General features: G+C 44.7%; 1 protein-coding gene across 1 annotated transcript; it reads left to right on the top strand.

Annotated features, from left to right (window-relative positions):
* Nucleotides 1-530: 530 nt before the first annotated feature.
* DNAJB14 (DnaJ heat shock protein family (Hsp40) member B14) lies at nucleotides 531-20,467 on the top strand. Its single transcript, XM_069978376.1, has 8 exons — nucleotides 531-801; nucleotides 6,003-6,168; nucleotides 7,471-7,616; nucleotides 9,783-9,968; nucleotides 12,204-12,298; nucleotides 13,433-13,542; nucleotides 14,282-14,448; nucleotides 15,365-20,467. Exons 1-8 carry the CDS (start codon nucleotides 669-671, stop codon nucleotides 15,487-15,489), a joined length of 1,128 nt encoding a protein of 375 aa, XP_069834477.1. The 5' UTR covers nucleotides 531-668; the 3' UTR covers nucleotides 15,490-20,467.
* Nucleotides 20,468-24,127: the final 3,660 nt, after the last annotated feature.

Here is a 24,127-nt window from a genome sequence, read left to right as displayed (position 1 = left end):
TCACAGCTTTATATAAATGGGCACTGTCACTAAAAATAACAACTTGACAAGTTATTGATCACAGCGGGTCTCACTGCCGGCACCTGCGCTGATCAGAAGATATAGCCGGGGAAATATCGTAGCGGCACAATGCTCTTCCTGGCCGGCAGCTCAGAAACTCCAACTTTCCCATAGACTTACATTATACATTTTGATGGACTGCGCTTCCCTTATCTGTCACTGGCTCAATCTCCTGATCACAGTGGGTGTCAGCAGTGAGACCTGCTGGTGTGATACACCTGATGATATGTCAAAAGTTATCTTTAGAGACAGGTTTAAAATATCATTTACTAATACTGTTTAACAGTTTAATTCACATTTAAAAAAACTGTGCCAACCCCAGTGCAGACCCCTTCCTGTATGTGTGCCCCCCAGGCTCCTCAGCATCACGTGCACAGCTGTATTATCAGGTCTATACAGCAGGATTACTACACGTATACGGGATGACGTCACTGGCTCTCTACGTCGTCCTCACTTCCGTGTACACACTGCACAGCAACACAGGAGTAGAAAGATGGCGGCCGAAGGCGGAGCCTGGGGAGGGAGGGGCCATCCCCTGTAGCCCCTCCCCATTCTTCTTCCTGCCGACTGACCTGCCGGGGCCGGAGAAGTAGAGGAGCCCCGGGACCATGGAGAGCAATAAGGATGAAGCCGACCGCTGCCTGCAGATCGGGAAGGCGGCGCTGCTGGAGGGGGACCGGGACAAAGCGCGAAAATTCCTCAGCAAAGCCGAGCGGCTGTACCCGAGCACGGAGGCGAGAGGTGAGCGGAGAGCGGCCTGTCCTGGTGACAGCTCCGGGCCGTGTCAGGTGTACGGCTATGTATATGTGTACGGGGCCCCAGCCTCAGCATAGTGTATATACATGTATATACAGAGACCCGGGGCCCCGGCCTCAGCATAGTGTGTGTATATATATATATATATATATGTGTCATGTGTACAGGCACCCAGAGCCCCAGCCTCAGCATAATGTATACATAGTGTCTGTACTATGGGGAGGGCTGATGTGACAGCTCCTATGTATATGTCTGTGCTGTCACCCACATACAGGGGAGCAGGAAGCTGTATAACAGGACCTGTGTTTCCTATTGTATAGAGTCACTGACTGACTGCGGGGATCTCATAGGGTGGGTATAGGTGACTGCTAGTAGTGGTATATAGAGAGTGCTGGGATCTCACAGGCTGGGTATAGGTGACTGCGGGGATCTCACAGGCCGGGTATAGGTGACTGCTGGGATCTCACAGGGCGGGCATAGGTGACTGCTGGGATCTCACAGGCCGGGTATAGGTGACTGCTAGTAGTGGTATATAGAGAGTGCTGGGATCTCACAGGGCGGGCATAGGTGACTGCTGGGATCTCACAGGCCGGGTATAGGTGACTGCTAGTAGTGGTATATAGAGAGTGCTGGGATCTCACAGGGCGGGCATAGGTGACTGCTGGGATCTCACAGGGCGGGCATAGGTGACTGCTGGGATCTCACAGGCCGGGTATAGGTGACTGCTAGAAGAGAGATATAGAGACTGCGAGTATCTCGCAGACACATCTCAGAGACGTCCCCAGAAGAGCGGCTGTGGCATCAGTATCCTGAAGTGACATCTTTTATTGTAGGTAACACATTTGTAGGTAACACAGTGCAGCATAATTGGACCTGATATCTTCTGTGGAGGTTTCTCAGAGACTTTGTGTTCCTTACTGACGGTCGGTGAGTGTGACCAGCGCAAACCTGACGCCGAATCCTGCTAAAGCGGAGGTAATAGTCACTGACCAAATCCCCTGCAGCTATGACAGCTCCTGCTCCTGACTGATCAGCACATCCTGCAGATGTCTCAGCACACGATCACCGGGAAAGGCAGAGTACCACTGCGGCCAGAGGCTGGATGAGCAGGCGGTTCCTGCTGCGTGGCTGTGTCAGTACACTAGTGCAAACTTTTATAACTCTTTCGGAGGTCCTGACATGATAATTATTCATGGTGCCAGGTGCTCCCAGGTACGGTCCGCAGAACACCGCCATGCACGGACAGAATTCTGCGGATGTGAGAATCACCCGTTACTCATCCTGACAGTCCAAGAAAGCCAAGTATGTGGTGAAATAGAAGAATGAATATGCATGGAGCGATACATTCCGGCGGGGTGATCCAGAGAACAGGTCTGACTGCACGGGTGGATTCCTTGCCACATCATGAAACCATCTGACAGCTGCTCTTGGATCACCCAGTGCTTGTGTGTGACTGGTGCCTTATTGCAGGGGATGCCTGAGAGTTATATATTGTCTGTGTATATTGCTGTATTTTGTTGCGGTTGCTATTGGTTTGAGCAACATGGCAGTGGGGACTCAAGGTATCCCTTTGCATATACTGACGCAGGTCTGTATACAGCACCGGGTCCGGCACAGTGTACATGAAGGAGATTGACCCAGTATATAAAGAGTCAGTATATACTGTAGTAGTGCAGTGTCTGTATACTGTATCTGCTGTATATAGCCCTTCGGCACTGCCACAGTATATACAGAGTCTGTATATACTGTGACAGTCTCCTTTATGTACACTGTGCCAGCCCTGGTGCTGTATATAGTCCTCCTGCACTGCCACAGTATATCCAGAGTCTGTATATACTGTGTCAGTCTCCTCCATGTACACTGACCGCTCTGGTAATGTGTATACAGACATTACACTGCCACAGTATACAGACACAGACAGTTCTCCTCTCTACCTGTATGGCATGGGGAGGGGTTACTGCAGGAAAGCATAAGGATAGCTAGAGGTAGATTTTAGCACAAAAAAATAAATAAATCGAGATTTAAACTGAAAATCGTCCAAAAATATTTTAAAAATCAAGATTTTATTTTTTGGCCATATTGCCCAGCCCTACAGGTAAGTCATTGTGCGGCCTGTAGTTGCAGCACAGATCACCTATTCTCATTGAATGGATCTGTGCAAATGCAGACGGTGCAGACAATCTGTAGCTACAGGACGAGTGCGGACAGCTCTGCAGGTGTGTAAATCGGGCATAATTGTGATAACATGCAGTCCAATCCGCCAACGTATATGCTGTGTGTTCAGATTTTAAAAACGTGACTCATCTGAGTAAAGCCTGCTTAAAGGGAATGTACCATCAGGTCTGAGCTGGAGCACTGGAGGCGGGCCGACCCACCCCTAGTGGGAGGAAACCCCCACCCCTCTATGATGCGGCTCCATTGATTCTAATGTCCATTATAACTCATCCGTATTTTTTTTTTTACACGGAAATACGGATGCCAAACAGGTTCCCATTGATTTCTATGAGAGGATCTGTAAAGGATTGCTTTGCATCCTTGTAATCTACTGATCGTGTGAATAGCCCAAAAGACAACATTGTGCACTCGAATACGGAAATACGGATCCGTAGATTACAGGACATGTGATTAAAGGGGTAGTGCGGTGTTCAACATTTATTCACTAAATAACACACATTACAAAGTTATACAACTTTGTAATGTGTGTTATTTAAGTGAATGGCCCCCTTCCCCATGTCCCCCCACCCCCGGAAGTGTGGTGCAGTATACTCACGCAATCACTGTCGAACCCGGTCGCCATATTGGGTCGAACACCTTAATCTTTAGGAGACCGGCCGGCCAAACCGCTCCAGCCGTCCCTCATGCCGACCCCCCCCTTCAGCGCGTCATCAGCTGCTCAGCCGCCATTTGCTGACCATAACTCCTGAACATAACGTGTTCGACTCGAGATGACGGCCGGGGTCGACAGTGATTGCGTGAGTATAATGCACCTTTCAGAGGTGGGGGGAAACATGGGAAAGGGGGCCATTCACTTAAATAACACCCATTACAAAGTTGTATAACTTTGTAATGTGTGTTATTTAGTGAATAAATTTTGAACGCCACACTACTCCTTTTAAAGGGGTTATCCAGCGCTACAAAAACATGGTCACTTTTTCCTCTACTGTTGTCTCCAGTTCAGGTGGTGTTTGCAATAAAGGGGTGCTACAGCGTCGGGGCACTTTTTTGGGGGGACCGGGGAGGAGGTGGCTGAGGGAAAAAACGTCCACTTACCTTTCCGGTTCCCGGCCGCTTCCGGGTGTCTGACACCGCCTCAGACGCTACGTCTCAGGGCCGCTCAGCCACTCAGTGAAGGAGGCGGGATCCGTTTGAAGTCCGCTCGGATCCCGCCTCCTTCACGGAGTGGCTGAGTGGCCCTGAGACGTAGCGTCTGGGGCGGTGTCAGACACCCGGAAGCGGCCGGGAACCGGGCACCGGAGCGCTGTGATGCGGGACCCGCCGCTGGAACTGGGGAGGTAAGTGGACGTCTTTTTATTTCAGCCACCTCCTCCCCGGTCCCCCCCAAAAAGTGCCCCCACGCTGGATAACCCCTTTAAGCTCCATTTACTTCCAATGGAACAGAGTTCCAAACCCCACCCAAACTGGAGACAACAGTAGGGGGAAAGTGGCCATGTTTTTCTAGCGCTGGATAACCCCTTTAAGGCCTTAGGGTAGCATAACCTAGTGACAGAATGATGCTTCGCTTCATTGTTCTTTGCATCCGATTGGGAGATATCCTCCTGAATAATGATGACTCCAAAATCGTTAACTTGAAATGTATCCGTTATACTGTTTTTTGAACATTTATCACCATCGGGCTCGGAAACTTACCAACTTGTATCGCTGTATGACACGAGGCGTAATGGTGCCTGGTTTATTGTTTGCATGTGGAAATAAGCGAGTCTCCTAAAATGTACAGGTTTAAAATATTTTTGCTTTCCAGTATGTTTGCCTAAAAACAAAACTATGTTTGTGTATGTCATATGTTTGTATGTAAACATCTTGCATTAGTTCCACACTAGGTGTTGACCTCGGCAAGTTCATGGCGGTGTAGACGTGCTGTGGTGATAGTGTCTGTGCACTAAGTAATAGGACCCTGTGCTTTTATTAATTGATTATCACTTTGCTGAGATCCTGTCTAGAGTTCCATGTTCTTCGGTGATCCGGTACGTCAGCACAAAACAAGACTCCGTTGCATCTTAGGAGCTGCAATTCCTTATTGCTTAATCCATACAAAGCCATGACAGGGCCTGTGCTGAAGAGCTTGCTAGTGATCCTGTGCCTCTGTATCTGCTATATGCAGGGGGGCCTATAGTATGCACAGCTCGGCCGGGTGTCCTTCTACCTGCATTCTGTTGCATCTTGGCTGACACTGTTCTCTTTGGGATTTGTCTAGGATGTGACCACTGTAATGCAAATGATTAGAGATGAGCGCAACTCCAGCGTGCTTAGGTCCGTACAAGCCTAAACACTAAATAAGCCTAGCGGTGCCGCAAAAAACTTACAAAAAAACTACACGCTCCATTGTGAGCAGCGGGAAATTCGGATGCATGCACCCGCATCTGAATTCTGCGGCAGTAAAGATCATTCAGCCGGTACTGACATCGGCTGTATCCATGGTTTCCCGGACTCCCTAGAGCTGCATTCAAAAATCTTTCAAACCAACTGGTGCCAGAGATTTGTAATTTACTTCTATTAAAAAAATCTCAAGTCTTTCAGCACTTATCAGCTGCTGGATGTTGTGCAGGAAGCGGTGTATTCTCTCCAGGGCAGGATAGGTTTTCTATGGGGATTTGCTACTACTCTGGACAGTTCCTGCCACAGACAGAGGTGGCAGCAGAGAGCACTGTGTCAGGCTGGAAAGAATACACCACTTCCTGCAGGATATACAGCAGCTGATAAGTACTGGAAGACTTGAGATTTTTTTAATAGAAGTAAATTACAAATCTCTGGCACTTTCTGCCACCAGTTGATTTGAAAGCACACATTTTTTTGCTGAACTTATGGTGGAATAAGAGACTAAAATGTGCTTCGATTAATAATTTAGATAATTTTGTATTTTATTGGCCTAGCTTTGTATGACCTGGTTACAGAGTATTGCATTCACTGCTAATCTTTCTGATGGGCTTCATATATATTTTTGCTTTCAGAGCTGCTAGAAAAGATTGAAAAGCAGGAGGGCACAACAGGGAACGGACCAAAATGTGCAAAGATGTCGAATGGAGTCGAACCAAACAAAACCAGTACAGAAAAGGACAGTGCAGCTGGGGATACTGGCAAAAGTTTTACCAAGGAGCAGATGGAAGGTGTAAAAAGGTAGGCCCCTTACTTTTTTACTAAGACTGTTTAAAGGGCTTGGCCGCTACCGTCTACTCCTCCATTTAGTGTCCGTCTCTTATTACAGTGCTGCCCTGCTCTCATAGTGAGGAGGCTCAGTCCCCTTGATTCCCCCGTCTTGCTGTTCCAGCCGCACTGCTTATCGTCCATAAGATGGCCCCCCTAAGGAGGAGCATGTGTGACCATAGCACGGCTCATAGGAGCGCACTGTGTACAACCATGTACAAGTGGAGGAGGCTGATGTACGGTCACATGTTCCTTCATAGGGTGTCATGTTATGGATGGATAGGCTGTCCTGTCAGGGGATGAAGGGGATGGAGCCTTCTCATTATATGTAACCGGAAAGCACTGTGATAAGAGATGGCCAGTAAGTTATCCGTCACTTACTTTTCTGCATGTTTATTAAAAGTAGTTAAAGTGTCACTGTCGTATTTTTTATTTTTTTGCAGAAATCAATAGTACTAGCGACTTTAAGAAACTTTGTAATTGGGTTTATTAGGGAAATATGCCATTATCTGCATTCAAAAAGACTTTCCCCAAGTCCCCCCCTCCCTTCCTCTCTCTTATTCACTGCTCATTATCAGAAAATCTTGACTCTTTTACATCAGTCGTGCCCTGTCTGTTCTATGGAGAGGGGAAGAGGGAGGTTAGTCACCAGCAGAGAGCAGAGAACAAAGGATTACACGGCGGGAGCTGTGTGAAAGCTTGTATTCAGAGGTCAGTGAGGTCAGTGCTTACTTCAGAGGAGGTAGCTGTAAGTTAACTATTTGTTGTCCTGTTTTGGTGCCTCATCTCCCTCCACCTCTCCCCACTCTATAGAAAACAATGAAGACTGGGGAAAGAATCAAACTGCTTTTTCATGATTAAAAATGACTTTTTTGGCTAATAAACCCAATTAAAAAGTTTCTTAAAATGGCCTGTACTATTGATTCCTAAAAAAAAAAAAATTAAAAAAAATTAAATGACAGTGACACTTAACTGTTTAACGACTCCTTTAAAAGACACAAGGCACCCTGAGTAATACGGTGTGTTGGACTCTATTGTGGTTATACATCTGGCCAGGCTACACTGCTGATGTGAAAGTCTGACCAGTTGTCTTTTTAATATCAGCAAGAAATATCACAGAAGTGTCTTCTGGGTCACTACGCTAGAATTTTTCTTACTGTGTGTTTCAGCAGCATCTTGTTCTTTGCCGCCATTCTGTACATTGTTCAGTAGCCTGCAGTCTGTCCTCTGCGTTTTCTGTCTGTACACATCCATATTGCTTCTGATCTTTTGCAGGATAAAAAGCTGTAAAACCTATTACGAGGTCCTGGGAGTGAGTAAAGATGCAGGAGAGGAGGACTTGAAGAAGGCTTATCGGAAGCTGGCGCTAAGGTTTCATCCAGATAAGAACCGTGCTCCGGGAGCCACAGAGGCGTTTAAGAGTAAGGCCGGCTGCTTATGTCAGTCTGCATGTGCATCATGGTCATGTTCTCATCATGTGATCAGTTTCTCAAAGGTCCTGCAATGCAGTTTGGGCAGGAGTTTGGAAAAGGTGCACAGACTCTGACTCCAGCTTTAAAAAAAACTCTTTAAAAATTTTATAGCAGAATTTTCATAACCATTTTATAAATGTGAATTTTCGCAATAACGATCGCATTTGAGCGATAATCATTCCATGTAAACACAGCAAACGATCAAGCGAAGAAATTGTTCATTTTGATTTTCCAACATGTTCTTAAATTGTCGTTTGCTAAAAATTCGCAGATCGCTTCGTGTAAACAGTTTTTCAAATATTCGCCCAATGTGAAAGATGGGCTTAAGCGATCTTAAAAACGATCACAATAACAATTTTTTTACGAATTTTCTAACTATTTGTCCAACGATTTATTCGTCTGATCGTTATAAAAACCAAATGGTTGCTTCAAAATCGTTAAACGATCGATTGGGCGAATTATCGCTTTGTGTAAACGCAGCGTAAGTGTCACTTATTAATTTAGTTTATGTTCTATAAATCTAAGGGACTTATTTATAACAACCAGAAAAAACACTTTCTGAAGTATTTCCTCCATATGGAAATATTCACACTGAGCAAATGTGGCGGAACTCTCTGCCGCGAAATCCCGCCTGCCTCGGTGATACTGTTTCTCTATGGGAGGGCTCGGGTGCCTCTGTGTGCGTCATTTTCTGCTCAAAAAATTGACCTCTCATGGGCCTAGGTCTAGAAAGAATAGCTCAGAATAGCTGATACCTGTCATTTAAAGGGAAACTAACAGCAGGTTACAAGTCTCTAACCTGCTATTTTGTTCCCATAGGGCCGAAACACTGAGAATGAAGGCTATTTTCTTTAATTTGCAAAAGAATCTGTTTGGTGCTCAGGGGGCATCACTACTAGCCCCTCCTGTATGTATATTGAGGTGGCGCTCAGCAGTGACGTCACTCCGGCCACTGCAGAGCACCGGATGGATATTCATGCTTGTAACCTGCTGTTAGTTTCCCTTTAAAGGGGTTGTCCGGCGATAAAAAATTATTCACAGAATAACACACATTACAAAGTTATACAACTTTGTAATGTATGTTATGTCTGTGAATGGCCCCCTTCCCCGTGTTTCCCCCCACCCACGCTAGACCCGGAAGTGTGGTGCATTATACTCACCGCATCTCGTGTCGTCCACAGTCTCCGATCGTCAGCAGTGACGTCTTCTTCGGGAGGCCGGCGGATCTTCCCGAGTGCCGGCCACCCTCTGCAGCGTCATCCGAAGCTCAGCCGCGATTGGCTGAGCATAACTGAGCTCAGCCAATCGCGGCTGAGCGGCTGATGACGCGGCCACGTCATCAGCTGCTCAGCCGCGATTGGCTGAGCACAGTTATGCTCAGCCAATCGCGGCTGAGCTTCGGATGACGCTGTAGAGGGCGGCCGGCACTCGGGAAGATCCGCTGGCCTCACGAAGAAGACGTCACTGCTGAGGATCGGAGACCGTGGTCGGCATGTGACAGGTATGTATAGCGCACCACACTTCCGGGTACACGGGTGGGGGTGGTGGGACACGGGGAAGGGGGTCATTCACAGACATAACATACATTCCAAAGTTGTATAACTTTGTAATGTGTGTTATTCTGTGAATAATTTTTTATCGCCGGACAACCCCTTTAAGCCTCAGAGATGCTGAGACTAATACCTTTTGTATGACCCAGTTTCTTCCCCAGTGATCAGTATGTGTTACAGCTATTCCCACCATTTTTCAGAACTTATCAAACATTTTGGGGAAGATTTATCTAACCTGGTGTAAAGTGAAACTGTCTCAGTTGCCCCTAGCAACCAATCAGATTCCACCTTTCTTTCCTCACGGAAAATGAAAAGTGGAATCTGATTGGTTGCTAGGGGCAACTGAGACAGTTTCACTTTACACCATGTTTGATAAATCTCCTCCTTTATGTAAAGGTTTTGTACTGTAATTCAATACAGGTATTACATGGCACTTGTGATGTTAATGTGAATATAAATGGCACTTGGATTACATCCATTTCTGCTGACATCTTATGAGCTCCATGGTCATGTGTGTCTGCGGTGGAACTAACCAGATCACTTAATGGGTTTCTTTCGGTTATAGAGATTGGAAACGCATATGCGGTACTAAGCAATCCAGAGAAACGCAGGCAATACGACCTAACGGGAAACGAGGAGCATGTGCACAGCAACCACAGAAATGGTGGATTTGACTACCACAGGGGATTCGAAGCAGATATAACTCCGGAGGATCTGTTTAACATGTTCTTCGGTGGGGGTTTTCCTTCAGGTACGTTTGGTGTAGGATTGGTATGTATATTGAAAGTTTTCAAATAGATGGGAAGCATGGCATCTGAGTATTTGACACTGTTGCCTTGCAATTGTTCGCCTATCAGCTGATCATTGTCTTCTAACAAGTTTAAAGGGAAATCACCATGAAAATGCTCCCTAAGCTATCAGCATTATGTTATAGAGCAGGAGCAGCTGAGTGGATTGATCTATATCTTGATGGGAATAGATTCAGTATAACTTGTAATTTATTCTTTAAAGGGGTTGTCCGGCGAAAAAAAATTATTCACAGAATAACACACATTACAAAGTTATACAACTTTGTAATGTATGTTATGTCTGTGAATGGCCCCCTTCCCCGTGTCCCACCACCCCCACCCGTGTACCCGGAAGTGTGGTGCGCTATACATTACCTGTCGCGTGCCGACCACGGTCTCCGATCGTCAGCAGTGACGTCTTCTTCGGGAGCTTGGCGGATCTTCCCGAGTGCCGGCCGCCCTCTGCAGCGTCATCCGAAGCTCAGCCGCGATTGGCTGAGCATAACTGTGCTCAGCCAATCGCGGCTGAGCAGCTGATGACGTGGCCGCGTCATCAGCCGCTCAGCCGCGATTGGCTGAGCACAGTTATGCTCAGCCAATCGCGGCTGAGCTTCGGATGACGCTGCAGAGGGTGGCCGGCACTCGGGAAGATCCGCCAAGCTCCCGAAGAAGACGTCACTGCTGACGATCGGAGACCGTGGACGACACGACATGCGGTGAGTATAATGCACCACACTTCCGGGACTAGCGTGGGTGGGGGGAAACACGGGGAAGGGGGCCATTCACAGACATAACATACATTACAAAGTTGTATAACTTTGTAATGTGTGTTATTCTGTGAATAATTTTTTTTCGCCGGACAACCCCTTTAATATCTCTTATGTTTCCATGCTAAAGAGTCCAGTCTATTGAGTGACACCGCCCACTGGACTCCTTAATACAGAATGAGCAGGGATTTCAATGAAAGTTACAAATTATCCTGAATCTTTCCCACAAAGTTATATATTAATCTGCTCAGTTCTTCCTGCTTTATAACATAATGGTGATAGGTTTGATAGCAATGTCTTGGTGACAGGTTCCCTTTAAAAACCCTCAGGCACTGGCTGCACGTTGCTTCTTGTAATAGTTGCTGCGCGGCCGACTGCTGATTTAAAGGGGGTTATCCTGTGCTACAAAAACATGGCCACTTTCTTCCAGAGACAGCCCCACTCTTGTCTCCAGCTTGGTCGGGGTTTTGCTGCTCAGTTCCATTGAAGTGAATGGAGCTAGGGATGGTTCGAACCTGGTTCAGGTCGGGTTCGTACGAACCCTAACCCTCGGAAATGATTCCCGCTGTCTGCCCTCTCCGTTAAGAGGGTAGATACAGCGGAAGGACCGCCTGGAAAACTGGGATACAGCCATAGCCATAGGCTGTATACCAGTTTTCCAGGCGGTCCTCCCGCTGTATTCACCCGCTGCACGGAGTGGGCAGACAGTAGGAATCTGATGCCGAGCGTTCGGGTTCATATGAACCCGAACCTCGGCAGATTCGGACCATCCCTAAATGGAGCTTAATTGCAATCCGCACCTGAACTGGAGACAAGAGTGGTGTTGTCTCTGAACGAAAGTGGCCATGTTTTTGTAGCACTGGATAACCCCTTTAAAGGATACCCCAGTGTTGGTATTTAGAAAATATGAAGATTAGAGATGAGAGAACCTGGAGCATGCTCAAGTCCATCCAAACCCGAACTTTCGGCATTTGATTAGCGGTGGCTGCTGAACTTGGATAAGGACCTAAGGCTATGTGGAAATCATGGATATAGTCATTGGCTGTATCCATGTTTTCCAGACAACCTTAGAGCTTTATCCAAGTTCAGCAGCCCCAGCTAATCAAATGCCGAACGTTTGGGTTCGGATCGACTCGAACCCGAAACCGGTTCGCTCATCTCTAATGAAGATGTTATGCTTACTTACCCATGTTTCACTGGTGTCCTCTTGCCGTGTCTATGGATCTGCTCACTGCCACCACTGCTGCAGTGTCGGTGACCTTTGCAGTCGGGTGGGAACCCACAGACACGGCAGGAGGACTCTGGGGACTATCAAGCCTGCATGCTTGAGGTCACCCTTGCGCAGGACTGATGTGAATGGTCAATGTATCTCTGTACAGTGCTGCCAGATGTGTTGGCACTATGAGAAATATATATATTTTCTTCTATCAGCAAATGTACGGACGTTTTCCAATGGACGGACAACATGTAACCACCACCAGCATCAGCATCACAGCGGTCATGAAAGAGAAGATGAAAGGGGGGATGTAAGTATCTCTAATGCCCTGTTGAACCAATATCTGAAATTCCACAATTCGCATGGGGAAGTGCTAATTTACAAAGGGTAAAAATATGGGTCAGTTTAGTCGCTTTTAAAGGGAAATGAACAGCAGGTTAACACCAAAGACGCTGAGTTAGAAGGCCATTTTCTAACCATCATCCTCAGCGCAGTTATTGGTACATCTTTCAGTAAGGCTGGGTTCACACTACGTTTTTGCAATCTGTTTTTTGCAAAAAAAGGATGAAAAAAAACGGATTGCATTGAGTGCATCCGTTTTGATCAGTTTTTCCATTAACTTTCATTATAAAAAAAACGGATTACTCAATGCAATGTTTTTGTTTTGTTTTTTCACTTTTTTTTTTTTTTTTTTTTAAGCTGATTGCAAAAACGTAGTGTGAACCCAGCCTAATATGTAAATGCGGTGTTTGGTGCACTGGGGAGGGACCTACTTTGGTGTACTTAGACGAAGGCCCCTTACACACTACAAAGTCGGCGCCAAGATTCTGTGCGGAACCCCCCGCGTGGTGCCAAGTCCAGCATTTAATGTGTTTGAATGGTAGGGCTCACGCGCTTCCACTCTCCACGCCTCTCAGCTTAAAGAATTGACATTCCGTAGTGTGGACAGGGCCTAATGTGTCTCTATTGCTGTGAACTACTTGCCTGGTGCATTTGAGTACAGAATCTTGTACAAAAGTCATAGTAAATTTGCACCAATGTATTTTTTGGTATTTGGACAGAGGGGAGAGGGGTTTCCTTGAAATTGTCTAAGGCCCCCTTCACACGTCCGGAAAAACCACCCGGATTTCCTATCAGGAAATATGGATGGATTTCTGGACCCATAGACTTGTATTAGTAACGGACACCCTTCCGGAAAATAGAACCGATCCTATTTTCGTCCGGAATTCCGGCCCGGACACCCCCATAGAAATCTATATTGCACACTCATATTCTTTTTCAACCTTTAACTCAAAAATCTTTGTCATAACTAAAAAAATATCGTGCCAATAAGTTACCACCAGTGAAACTGTGCCAAACTTTTTTTTTTTTTCTCTTTAATACCAACATAGTACGAAATTGTTTTAAATCTCAATTCCAGTCTAATGTTCCTTTTCCTTTACAGGGTGGTTTCTCCATGCTAATCCAACTACTGCCTATAATCGTATTGATACTGGTGTCTTTGCTTAGCCAGTTATTGGTCTCCAATGCTCCATACAGTTTGTATCCCAGATCGTAAGTAAAGTGTTAGATTCTAAGTAACATTGAACGTGCTTATTCCGATTTACAGTAAGATAAACGTGTTGTTTCTTATGCCACTAACGTATTGGGGTGACATGTAAGAACCATGTCAATTTACAGTCTGCTGAAATCTTGGAACTTGATTTCTACAGTTTACAGAATCCATAGTAATAAAAGGCGAAGGCAAGAGGTTCTGCTCCTCTGCCTAGGACGTCATCCTGTTTACATGCAGCAAGTCTAATGCATAGCTCTTAAAAATCCCCTCATATTGTCACCCACATTACTGTCTGCACCATTCACAAGCTTAGAATTTGCACATTCGATATATACCTGTATAAGACGTGTCTGTGTCTTCCTTCTGCTCTAACATTGCTTCATTTTATTAGTGGACAATGTCATCTAGGCGGGGTTCATTGCAGTTAGGCCATCTCCCCCAAGGGATAGGAGTCCCACCTAGGTGACATTGTCCCCCCGCACAGAACCTCACGTAGCGTAAGAGGGGTGACTGTATCACTTTAAAAAGAAAAATCCAGCTGCTGTTCAGGTGCTGATCCATTAATGTTCCATCCATTAAGATTTTCGCTGGACAACCCCTTTAAAGGCATGTTTTAGAAAAAAAAATGTTGAAAAAGCATGTTAATTTTTCATTTTTACGTATTTGCCTACTTCTGTATTAGATGAGAACTAATACGATTCATTTGGTCATTCAAGTTTACCACTCTCCCCTTTTTAGCGGTCAAACCATAAAACGTGTGACAGAAAATCTCCACGTAGCTTACTATGTCAGCAAGGACTTTCAGTCTGAATACAGTGGAATGTTACTACAGAAGCTGGAGAAGAACATTGAAGAGGATTATGTGGCTAATGTCCGGAATAACTGCTGGCGGGAGAGACAGCAGAGTAAGTACTATTGTTTTTTAGCTTTGGTAACCTGTGTCACCTCATACGTAAACCCATTCATGCAGACTGTTAGTGGACTGTCGAAACTGCAAATAATAAGGAATAGCTGTACATGTTGGATAGCTGTTTCTATCGCAGTTGTAAATGGGCCTGCCTTGTCAATGTCTGGGTTTAGGGCTGACTTGGGGTCTGATGACCTGATGATGCAGCTGTCCATTTGAGTCACCAGGCCCGTTATCATATGCCTGTGTGAAACCAGCCTAGCTCCATTTACTATAGCCCTCCCCTACCAATAATTGTAGTAATACTCCAACAAATAGGGGACACTCACCTCCCTTCAGGTTCCCCAACATACAGTCCTATATAAATACCATCACTAACCCTTCATTACACTGCTCCCCCCACCACCACCCAGCACACACTTACTATTTCTACTCCCTGTGCACTTCAGCACTATACAGCAGTGCAATTTGTGAGGGCCCACCCCTTCATACCATGATGTCAAACTTACCAGATTCTCCTGTTGATGGGCGAACCACCTTCTCAGCTGCTCTGGATAGAGAAAAAGTAGGTGATCGCAGGGTGTCCAACCTCTGTTTCCCCCGCTGATCTCGATATCAGGCCCCCGGCTTCTGTATCATAGATAGAGCGGACGGAAAGAGCTGAGTACAGCGCTCCTCTGGCATACTCAATTCTTTCCATTGCTCCATAGGAATGAATAGAGGCGCAGTTCATGTGCCGTACCCGCGGCTCTATTCATAATACAGAATCCGGGGCCCGATATGAAGACCTGCGGGGAGTAGAGACGTCTGAACCCCCTGAAAAGCCAGTGACCATTTAATGGTAATGCTGCAACTTTGAAATGTTCATACCTCTCCCAGGTTGTTCTTATTGTACTATGTGTGTTCTTTTTTAGAAGCGGATTTAATACATGCAGCAAAGGTATACCGGGATAATAGACTGAAAGTGAAAGCAGAATCAATATCTATGGATAATTGTAAAGAACTGCAGCGACTGAACTCAATCTACCGAGGTGGATGATGGATCACAGCGCTCTGCCTAGTATATACTTTCTTCCATGTAATATAAGAACTATACATTTTATCGTGAAGGAGGGGTGAGATACGACGCGTCCATCAAGCTCATGTGGCTCATCTTGTAACTTCCGGACACAACTTGAAGGTCACAGAGTCATTTTTTCCTTTTTGTTTTTTATTTTAGTTCCATTGAATTGGTGACTAAGTGTAAAAATTATATAGAACGCCCTGGACATGACTTTTCCTATGTTCATGGGTATCTTGTACATATGGCACTAAACTGTCTTGTATATAAGAGCTACTGAATTTATATGTGGAGTTTGTTCTGTTTTTTGTTTTGTTTTGTTTTTTCGTTAATTTTTGTTTTCACTAACTGCGAAGAATCCCTGCACCAAAAAGTATTTTATTTCCTATGTCATTTCTTGTCTAATCCTTCCAGGACCATTTTAACCTCCTATTAAAGGTAATGAATATTTCAAGGGACCTTTCCGCTATGTCACTGCGGTAATTTATACTCTTATTTCCTATCCCCAGTACTAACATGATTATACACTGTATGTGTAGAAATTGTTGCTCATTTCTATATATAAGCATTTTTTTATTGTTTTAAATATCGGTAAAAAAAAAGAGATCATATGCTGAAAGAGTTCTCAGTGTACTCTGATGAAAGTATATGGATAGCAGAGAACCGGCTAAATATACATACATTTATAAAAGAGTTTACAAAAACATGAAAAATACTGAAGAGTGGAGAAGTAGCCAGACGATGCTGACTAGTTGCTGTATAGTATAGACAGTACACTGCTTAAAAAAACACACTGGCATTAGTGGACCCAGTCTAAGCCTCCATCGTAACTTCCATCATGTATGATTGGAAGACTAGCACCGTTAGCTCCTGTCTAATGAGGGACTCAACTCAATCGGGTCCATTAGATAGTGGTGGTAGACTCATACAAAAGCTTTGGCACTGCATCATGGTTTCCACTATGACCAGACCAAAACCATGATGCGTGAAAACAGCCCGACAGTGTTTGTTTTAGTGGCGTTGCTCGGCATTACATCCTAAGAGACCAGTTTGTCTCAACTTATTTTCCACTGCAGTATGAATTGTCACTACACTGAGGAGGAACCAATGGCAAACAGCTTGGCGGCCTTTAAACCTTACTTTATGTTATATCACTTACATATTACATAAAAATAGCGGTAAGGCTAGGTTCACACTGCGTTTTCAGCATCCGTTTAACGGATCCGTTTTTTTTAACGTCCAGAAAAATAGGGTCAGCAACGTTTTTTGGTCCGCCAAAAAAAACGGATCCGTTTTTTTTATAATGGAAGTCAATGGAAAAACGGATGCACACAAATGAATCAGTTTTTTGCAATCCGTTTTTCATGCGTTTTTTGCAAAAAACGGATGCGTTAAACGGATGCTGAAAACGCAGTGTGAACCTAGCCTAAGGACCTTTCGTGACCACAGCGGCAGTCGGCTATACAGATGAGTGCAACCTGAGCATGTGCGAGTCTGATTATTTGGCATTTGAATATTGTTGGATGCAGCCCTAGGAAGTCTGGGAAAACATGGCTGCAGCCTATGGCTTTATCTATATTTTCCCAGGCTCCTTAGGGCTACATCTAACAACCACCATTATTCAAATGGGGAACAATCAGAGTCAAGCATGTTTGAGTTGTGCTCATCTCTATTCAGCTATCCAAGCAAAAACATCATCATAGCACTCCCAAAAAAAAGTAGTGTTTATTTCACCTGAGCAACGTAACCTTTCAACACCTCTACGGAGTCTTTTTTTTCATAGAGGAGTCGAAACGTTGCGTTGCTTGGCTGACATACACCAACTTGTCTTTGATTTTTTTTTTTTTTTTTTTTTTTTAGTTTTGGATTGCTGCTATATTAACCATATTTCTGCAAAAACTTTGTGGGTCTCATATTTTCTGAATGGCAATACACTGTGTTATTTATTAGTTACAAAACTGTAATGTGAAGATAACAACATGAAGGACATGTATGGGAAAACAGCGTAGGGAGAATTATTTAAATTATAGGAGCAGCTACCCATAGTGGCTAATCTGTTTTTCGTTTTCATTTTCCAAAGGACTGGAGATTGGGGAGCTGTTCTACTTTCCTCTTGCACCAGTTTGGAAAAGTCAGTGCTTACATGTTGTGGTCACATTTACAGTTTTTGCCAAAACCTGGCTATATTTCTGAAGAGGTTGTAGCTCCTTACAAATATACGTCCGCTTTCTTCTAGAAACAGCACCATTCTTTCCCCTCTTGGGGTGTGGGTTTTACAGCTCTGTCCCACTGAAGTGAATACAGCTGAATTGTAATACTACACACAACCTGAGGACAGGAGTGGTGCTGTTTTTGCAAGAGTAGCTATTCCCCCCCCCCCCCCCCGGATAACCCCTTTAATTGACTATAATAATGCCTTTTCTTGAACTTTTAATCTGTTTTAACATTACTTTATTACTTTACTAGACTCTATATGTCATATGTCAGAGGTAAAGTATGAACAGTTTATTTAAACGTTAGCCATTGGCCGCCCGTCACTATTACACCTAGCGATGCGCGGTCGGCGGATTATTTTGTGTTTGGACCTAAAGAAACGATCAGCCAATAGTAGCTTTTATCGGCAGATCTTGTCTCTATTACACAAAGCAATAATCGTCCAAATCTGCGTGATTCGGCCAATTATCGATCTGTGTACCGGATGGGTACTGCTGCTCTCAATAGGGTATGAACCTTTTGTGCCCTCCTTGTTGAGTGTTGGTGGCTGCCAGTTAACAGTCAGGGTAATAACTTGGGCACAGGAATAAGCACTGATGGCTAGTGAATGAGGGGGAGGCGTAGCCAAAAAATACAATTAGTAATCTGAAGCACCAGTTTTTGTTTTTTTTACTAGGCCACAGGTCCCCCTCTAAATATACAAAATAATAAAACGAAGACTGTAAATTCCACCTAACCTCAACAAAATATTATTATGGATTATCCAGCTTCATGAATCTATATGGCAGCTTAGACATGTACTAGCACAGCAGCAATATCTATAGGTACAGGATTACATTGATGATCACAACATTGGGTGGTGATCAGGTTAGTTGCAGGGTTTTCCTACTTAGAGCACATCACGTATCCATGGGATAAAAAAAAAAAAGTTGCCTACTTCTCCTATAGCATGATAGGGACCCCTCTAAGATCACAATTGATCAATGACAGTCCCAGTAGAGGGAACACTTAAAGGGGTTGTCCAGTGAAAATCTTTTTCTTTCAAATCAACTCGTGTCAGAAAGTTATATAGATTTGTAATTTACTTCTATTAAGGGGGTTGTCCCTCCTTACAAATATACGTCCGCTTTCTTTTAGAAACAGCACCAGTCTTGCCCTCCCTTGGGGTGTGGGTTTTACAGCTCTGTCCCACTGAAGTGAATACAGCTGAATTGTAATACCACACACAACCTAAGGACAGGGGTGGTGCTGTTTTTGCAAGAGTAGCTATCCCCCCCCCCCCCCCCCCCCCTGGATAACCCCTTAAAACCAAATTTCCTGCAGGACATTTTTTAATTTTCAGTCTGACACAGGACATGTGGATTCATATAAAACAGAGACAAAGTTCCTGTCTCGACCAGAGATGTCAGCAGAGAGCTCTGTGTCAGTCTGAAAATAAAACATTTCCTGCAGGACATACAGCAGCTAATAAGTACGGGAAAACTTGAGATTTTTTAATCGAAGTAAATTACAAATCTATATAACTTTCTGTTATCAGTTGATTTGAAAGAAAAAGATTTTCGCTGGATAACCCCTTTAATGGTCAGCTTATTGTCAAGGAACACTTATAAGAAGTAGATGTTGTCTGGAGCCGATAGCCCCTTTAACTTTTTTTTTTTTTACATGCCACAGTCATGTAACCTTTGCACATGGTAAATATTACTAACACGGTCATCCCAAACCTGCTATTCATGTTGTTTAAAGTAAATGTGAGAGTCGCATCATGCCTTTCTGTTCCCTTGACTCACCTGTGGCCAGGACTGCCTGGGCGGACGTTGCCTTGGTACCTCTAATCTTACACTATATTAACAGAACCATAATCCTCCCATGGTCTCTAGAAATACTAATAGTAATGACCCCCAATGTGCCTTTTACCCCTCTCCAAGAGTATGCAGCCATTCACTGTCACTGAGCTGCCACTTTTTTCCATGTTATTCTATGCACTTTACATTTAGGATGTAGTTACACATGATGACCAATGTAGATTTCCATTGTTATTCCATAGTTGGTGTTGGTTGAACATGTGAACCTACCCTCAATGAGACTACTAGTAAATGACTAGGTGATAAGTGTCTGATCTGTGGTGGTCCAAATGCTGACGCTTCATATAACTATGACCCTGGTGAAGATAGCATAGTACAGTATGGAGTATACTTGTAGTATACATAGCCACATACTATATCCCGTTAAAACATATTCACTATTTATTTTATATTCTTTTAGTTTCTTTCCAAGCTGCTTTCATGTGCCCCATATCCTAAGATTTGCTTACCCCAAACCTAGGAAAACAGAACTGATGCCTTCCTAGACACCCATCAGGTGGTATATGACAAACTTGTGACTCGAACAGCTGGCAGCTGAGTAGGCATTGGATGATATGGTGTATTGAACTGCATGAGCCAAATATTGTGGGGTTCACTGGCTGCCGTGTTGGGGCCAGTTATTATGGAGTAAAACTGGCAGAATTTCATGTCTCCTCTTTCCGAGCGGAAGAATTGACAAGTCAATTCTTCTGAGCGGAGAGAGGAGGTGCACAAGCCTTTCCATCGACTGTCTGTATGACACTGAGGCTGGCTAGATTTCTGCCAGTTTTACGTGTGAACTGGCCCTTAGGGCATTAGATTAAGAATCCATAAAGGAACTGGCGGGAACAACTTGAGTTATGTTTGTACACTGTCTTTGAATAAAATGTGTTAATACCATACGTCTGCCTGGTCTCCTTCTTCAGCTCTATCAGAGGTTACACTGTAATACCAGTATTAGAGCTTATTTTATGATTGGTTTATACTTTTTCATTGTATGGTAATCTCTTAATATCCATTACATTATTATCTTATTAAGGAGCACTTCCATGGAGTTAGCATTGTCAGGCAGGGAAGCAATTAGCTGTACAATATTGAGCAGTTGTCGGTTTTCTTCATGGATCATACCGTAGGGATATGAATGCAGAGTGGAGACACTGCTAACCCACACCATGCTGCGCCGTAATCCAGTTACACTGGATCGACGGTAGTGGAGCAAACAAGCCCCTCTGTGATAGACAATCAGCTAAACAGGGGAGTAATAGAAGCAATGTATACAGTGGTATGGAGGTAGGCTAAAATCGGCACTCACCGGGGAACATGAACAGCTTGGCTTTATTCCATAGAACACTGGATGCGGGAAGGGAGGATAAAGAGGTGCAGGATGCGACCCGGGATGGCTGTTTCTGGTGACACGCCCCTCGTCACATCTGGTCAACGAAGGGCACGTCGCCTGAAACTGCCGTCCCAGGTCGCATCCTGCACCTCATGAGCCTCCCTCCCACCATCCCGTGTTCTATGAAATAAAGCCAAGCTGTTCATGTTCCCGGGTGAGTGCTGATTTTCATCTACCTCCATACCACTGTATATGAATGTTTTATCTTAACCTCTCATCAGAGTATGTATACTGAGAGGGAACCAAGTAGTTTGATTTACTCCTTTAATAATTGATGATTAGAGTGGATAGCCGTGTCTGGATTCTTCTACATCTATTAAAATGCTTTGGAGGCAAAGCACAAATGGTACCGGACAGCTGCACTTTGGGGACCAAACTGTTCAGTTTCACAATGCGTGCTTAAAGCGACTCTGTATCCACAATCTGATAGCTGCTTTTAATTCAAGATCTGTCCTGGGGTCTGTTCGGAAGGAGATGCAGTTATTGTCCTAAAAAAAACAACTTTTAAACTTGCAGCCCTTTGTCAAATTGGCGTTACCTAGAGTGTGTGTGCCCAAGGCTTGCACCGCCTCTACCTCCACCCTGCCCTCCTCATTATTAGTAATGTCCTGGGCAGTATTTTTCCTATTCATCACTTGTGAACACTGCACAGGTGCCTTAATGATCCAGGAAAGGAAAAAAGAAAAAAAATACCAAACTCCTTGGAAACACCAGCACTGTTTTTACATGCACTGTATCTGATGAAGAGAGCTTAGGCTCTGGAAACGCGTTATATTTGTGCTATCTGAAATAAACGCTTCTTATTGCTTTCACCTAAAAACTTTGGTCTCATGACTTTGTAAAGACAGCGCTGGTGTTTCCAAGGAGTTTGGCAATTTTTTCTTTTTTTTCCTTTCCTGCAGTTTTACACAGGCCCCCACTCAGGGAGCATCCCGGCATGCTACTCCATACTAGCTTTCAGTCTTCGGCACCAGGACCATTCGGACTCTACATCAGTGCCCCATTTCAGGGGTGATATGCATTAGGCCAAGGGGCAAAAAGTTGAGCCTCCAACTTACCTCACCTTCCCGTACTGTACAGTATCACACAAGGCACCATGTCTCACCTGTTCCCTTTTTTTTCCCTCTACTCTTTACCTTAATGATCCAGCTCATGTGCAGTGTTCAGACAGGTGATGAATCCTAGGAAAAATCCTGCCCAGGGCATTCCTAATAATGGGTGGGGAGGAGGGGCGGAGAGGCGGTGCAAGACTTGGGCACACAGACACTCTAGGCCACGCCAATTTGACACAGGGCTGCAAGTTTAAAAGTTGTTTTTTTAGGACAATAACTGCATCACCTGCCGAACAGACCCCAGGACAGATCTTGGATTAAAAGCAGCTATCCTAAGGTACAAGTGGTTTGGGGGTCAGATTGTGGGTACAGAGTCACTTTAACATTAGATAAGCGATACCCTATATTCTTGGCATAACCCCTTCACAGCATAAGAGATAACCAGCTGACTGGTGGAGCTTCAGGGAGTGGGTAGCGTGGTCCTCTCTCTGCTCGTTCTCTTGATTGGTCAGGGTCTGAACACTGTCTGATCAAAACTTTTGACATGTCTCTCTGACATATACAGTGTGTGAACATAGCCCTAGGTCCCGAGCCACCTGCTTTGCAATTCTTCGTGTGTTTTAATAACATATGTTGACGTTGCGCTCTGGAAATGGACGCTCTGCATAGACTCTATAGTGAGCGGCCGTGTCCTATGCGAGTGCAACGTCATCAGATGTTCTGAAAACACAGGAAGCGTTGCAGAGCAGGTGGCCTGGGACAACTATGCATTACTGACATGTCCTCCGCAGCCTTGGCAACTTGGCCAAGTATTCATCCTTCCCAGACAACCTCTTTAGCATATTTTTAGGACCAAATGAAACAACGTGCATCAATGACCTTTGGCCATTAAGGAGTTAATGCAGCTCAGGGCGGCATCCAACTTCTCCAGCCGCCAGGAGTCAAATGCAAAGTGTTCAGGCTCAATTCCAGTCCTCAGGCCTCACCAACCGGTCATGTTTTGTGCATATCCCATACAAAGAACACCTGTGATTATACCTGATGCACTGAGTATGATTATATCACCTGTGATTATACCTGATGCACTGAGTATGATTATATCACCTGTGATATACTAAGGAAATCCTCAAAACATGACCTGTGGTGGGCCATGAGGACTGGAACTGAGAAGAACGGCTCAAGACTAATGGTGAGAGAGATTTATCTGACAGATTTTGGAAGCCAAAGCCAGGAAGAGATTTGAAAAGAGGAGAAATCTCAGTCTATCATTTATGACCTGTTCCCTGTTTATAGTCTGTTCCTGGCTTTGGCTTCAAACATCTGTCAGATACATTTCTCTGTGTAAATGCACCGTAAGGCTATGCTCACACAACGTATATTTTCGTTAAAGTACAGCCGTTGTTGCTGATTGCAACAACGACCGTGATTAATACGAAAATATACATTACCTGGCCTCTATGGAATCCCGGTCGGAGTGTATACACACAGTATATGCTCCGGCTGGGATCTCTCGCTGCACCGTAGAAAACTGACATGACAGTTTTCTGCGGCCGCTATTCAGTGAACCCTGTCAGTGCACACTATGGAGCGAGTGGCTCCGGCCGCTCGCTCCATAGTGTGCAGTGGGAAGTTTAGATGCGGGCGTGCAAGGATGCGCCTGCATCAGACCTCTGCGGCCCTAAAGATTATCTGGCCGGTACTGCAGTACTGGCTGGGATGATCTTTTTAGAGACCGGCTGTTTCGTGACCCGAACGCCTGATCTTTTACAGTGTGTGAACATAGCCTAATAGAGGTAATTCCCCATTTCTTTATGCCCTGAGAGCCACAGAATTTTTTTTATTTGCCCCTCAAGTGAAAAACACGGACTCCTCTGTACTTCCCTATAGAAACAGGAACATAGTCTCTATCCCAGATCCGATCCTCCCATAACAATGTGACTAACCTGTAAGGTCCCAGTAATAATTCTCATTGACACGCTATAATGCTTCCTGTAGCCAGTCACATTGCCACCTTCCCCAGTAACAATAGTAGCTAGGTATGCACCCTGTAACCAAGATCCGCCCTCTGTTACAAGGTGTGCCCTATGCAGCCCCTATAAGGCAGGAGGGATGGT

Source organism: Dendropsophus ebraccatus, chromosome 7, assembly GCF_027789765.1.
Source record: "Dendropsophus ebraccatus isolate aDenEbr1 chromosome 7, aDenEbr1.pat, whole genome shotgun sequence".
NCBI classification, from domain to species: Eukaryota; Metazoa; Chordata; class Amphibia; order Anura; family Hylidae; genus Dendropsophus; species Dendropsophus ebraccatus.
The sequence above is the reverse complement of the archived record's forward strand: the minus strand, read 5'-3'. Positions and strand labels throughout refer to the sequence as shown.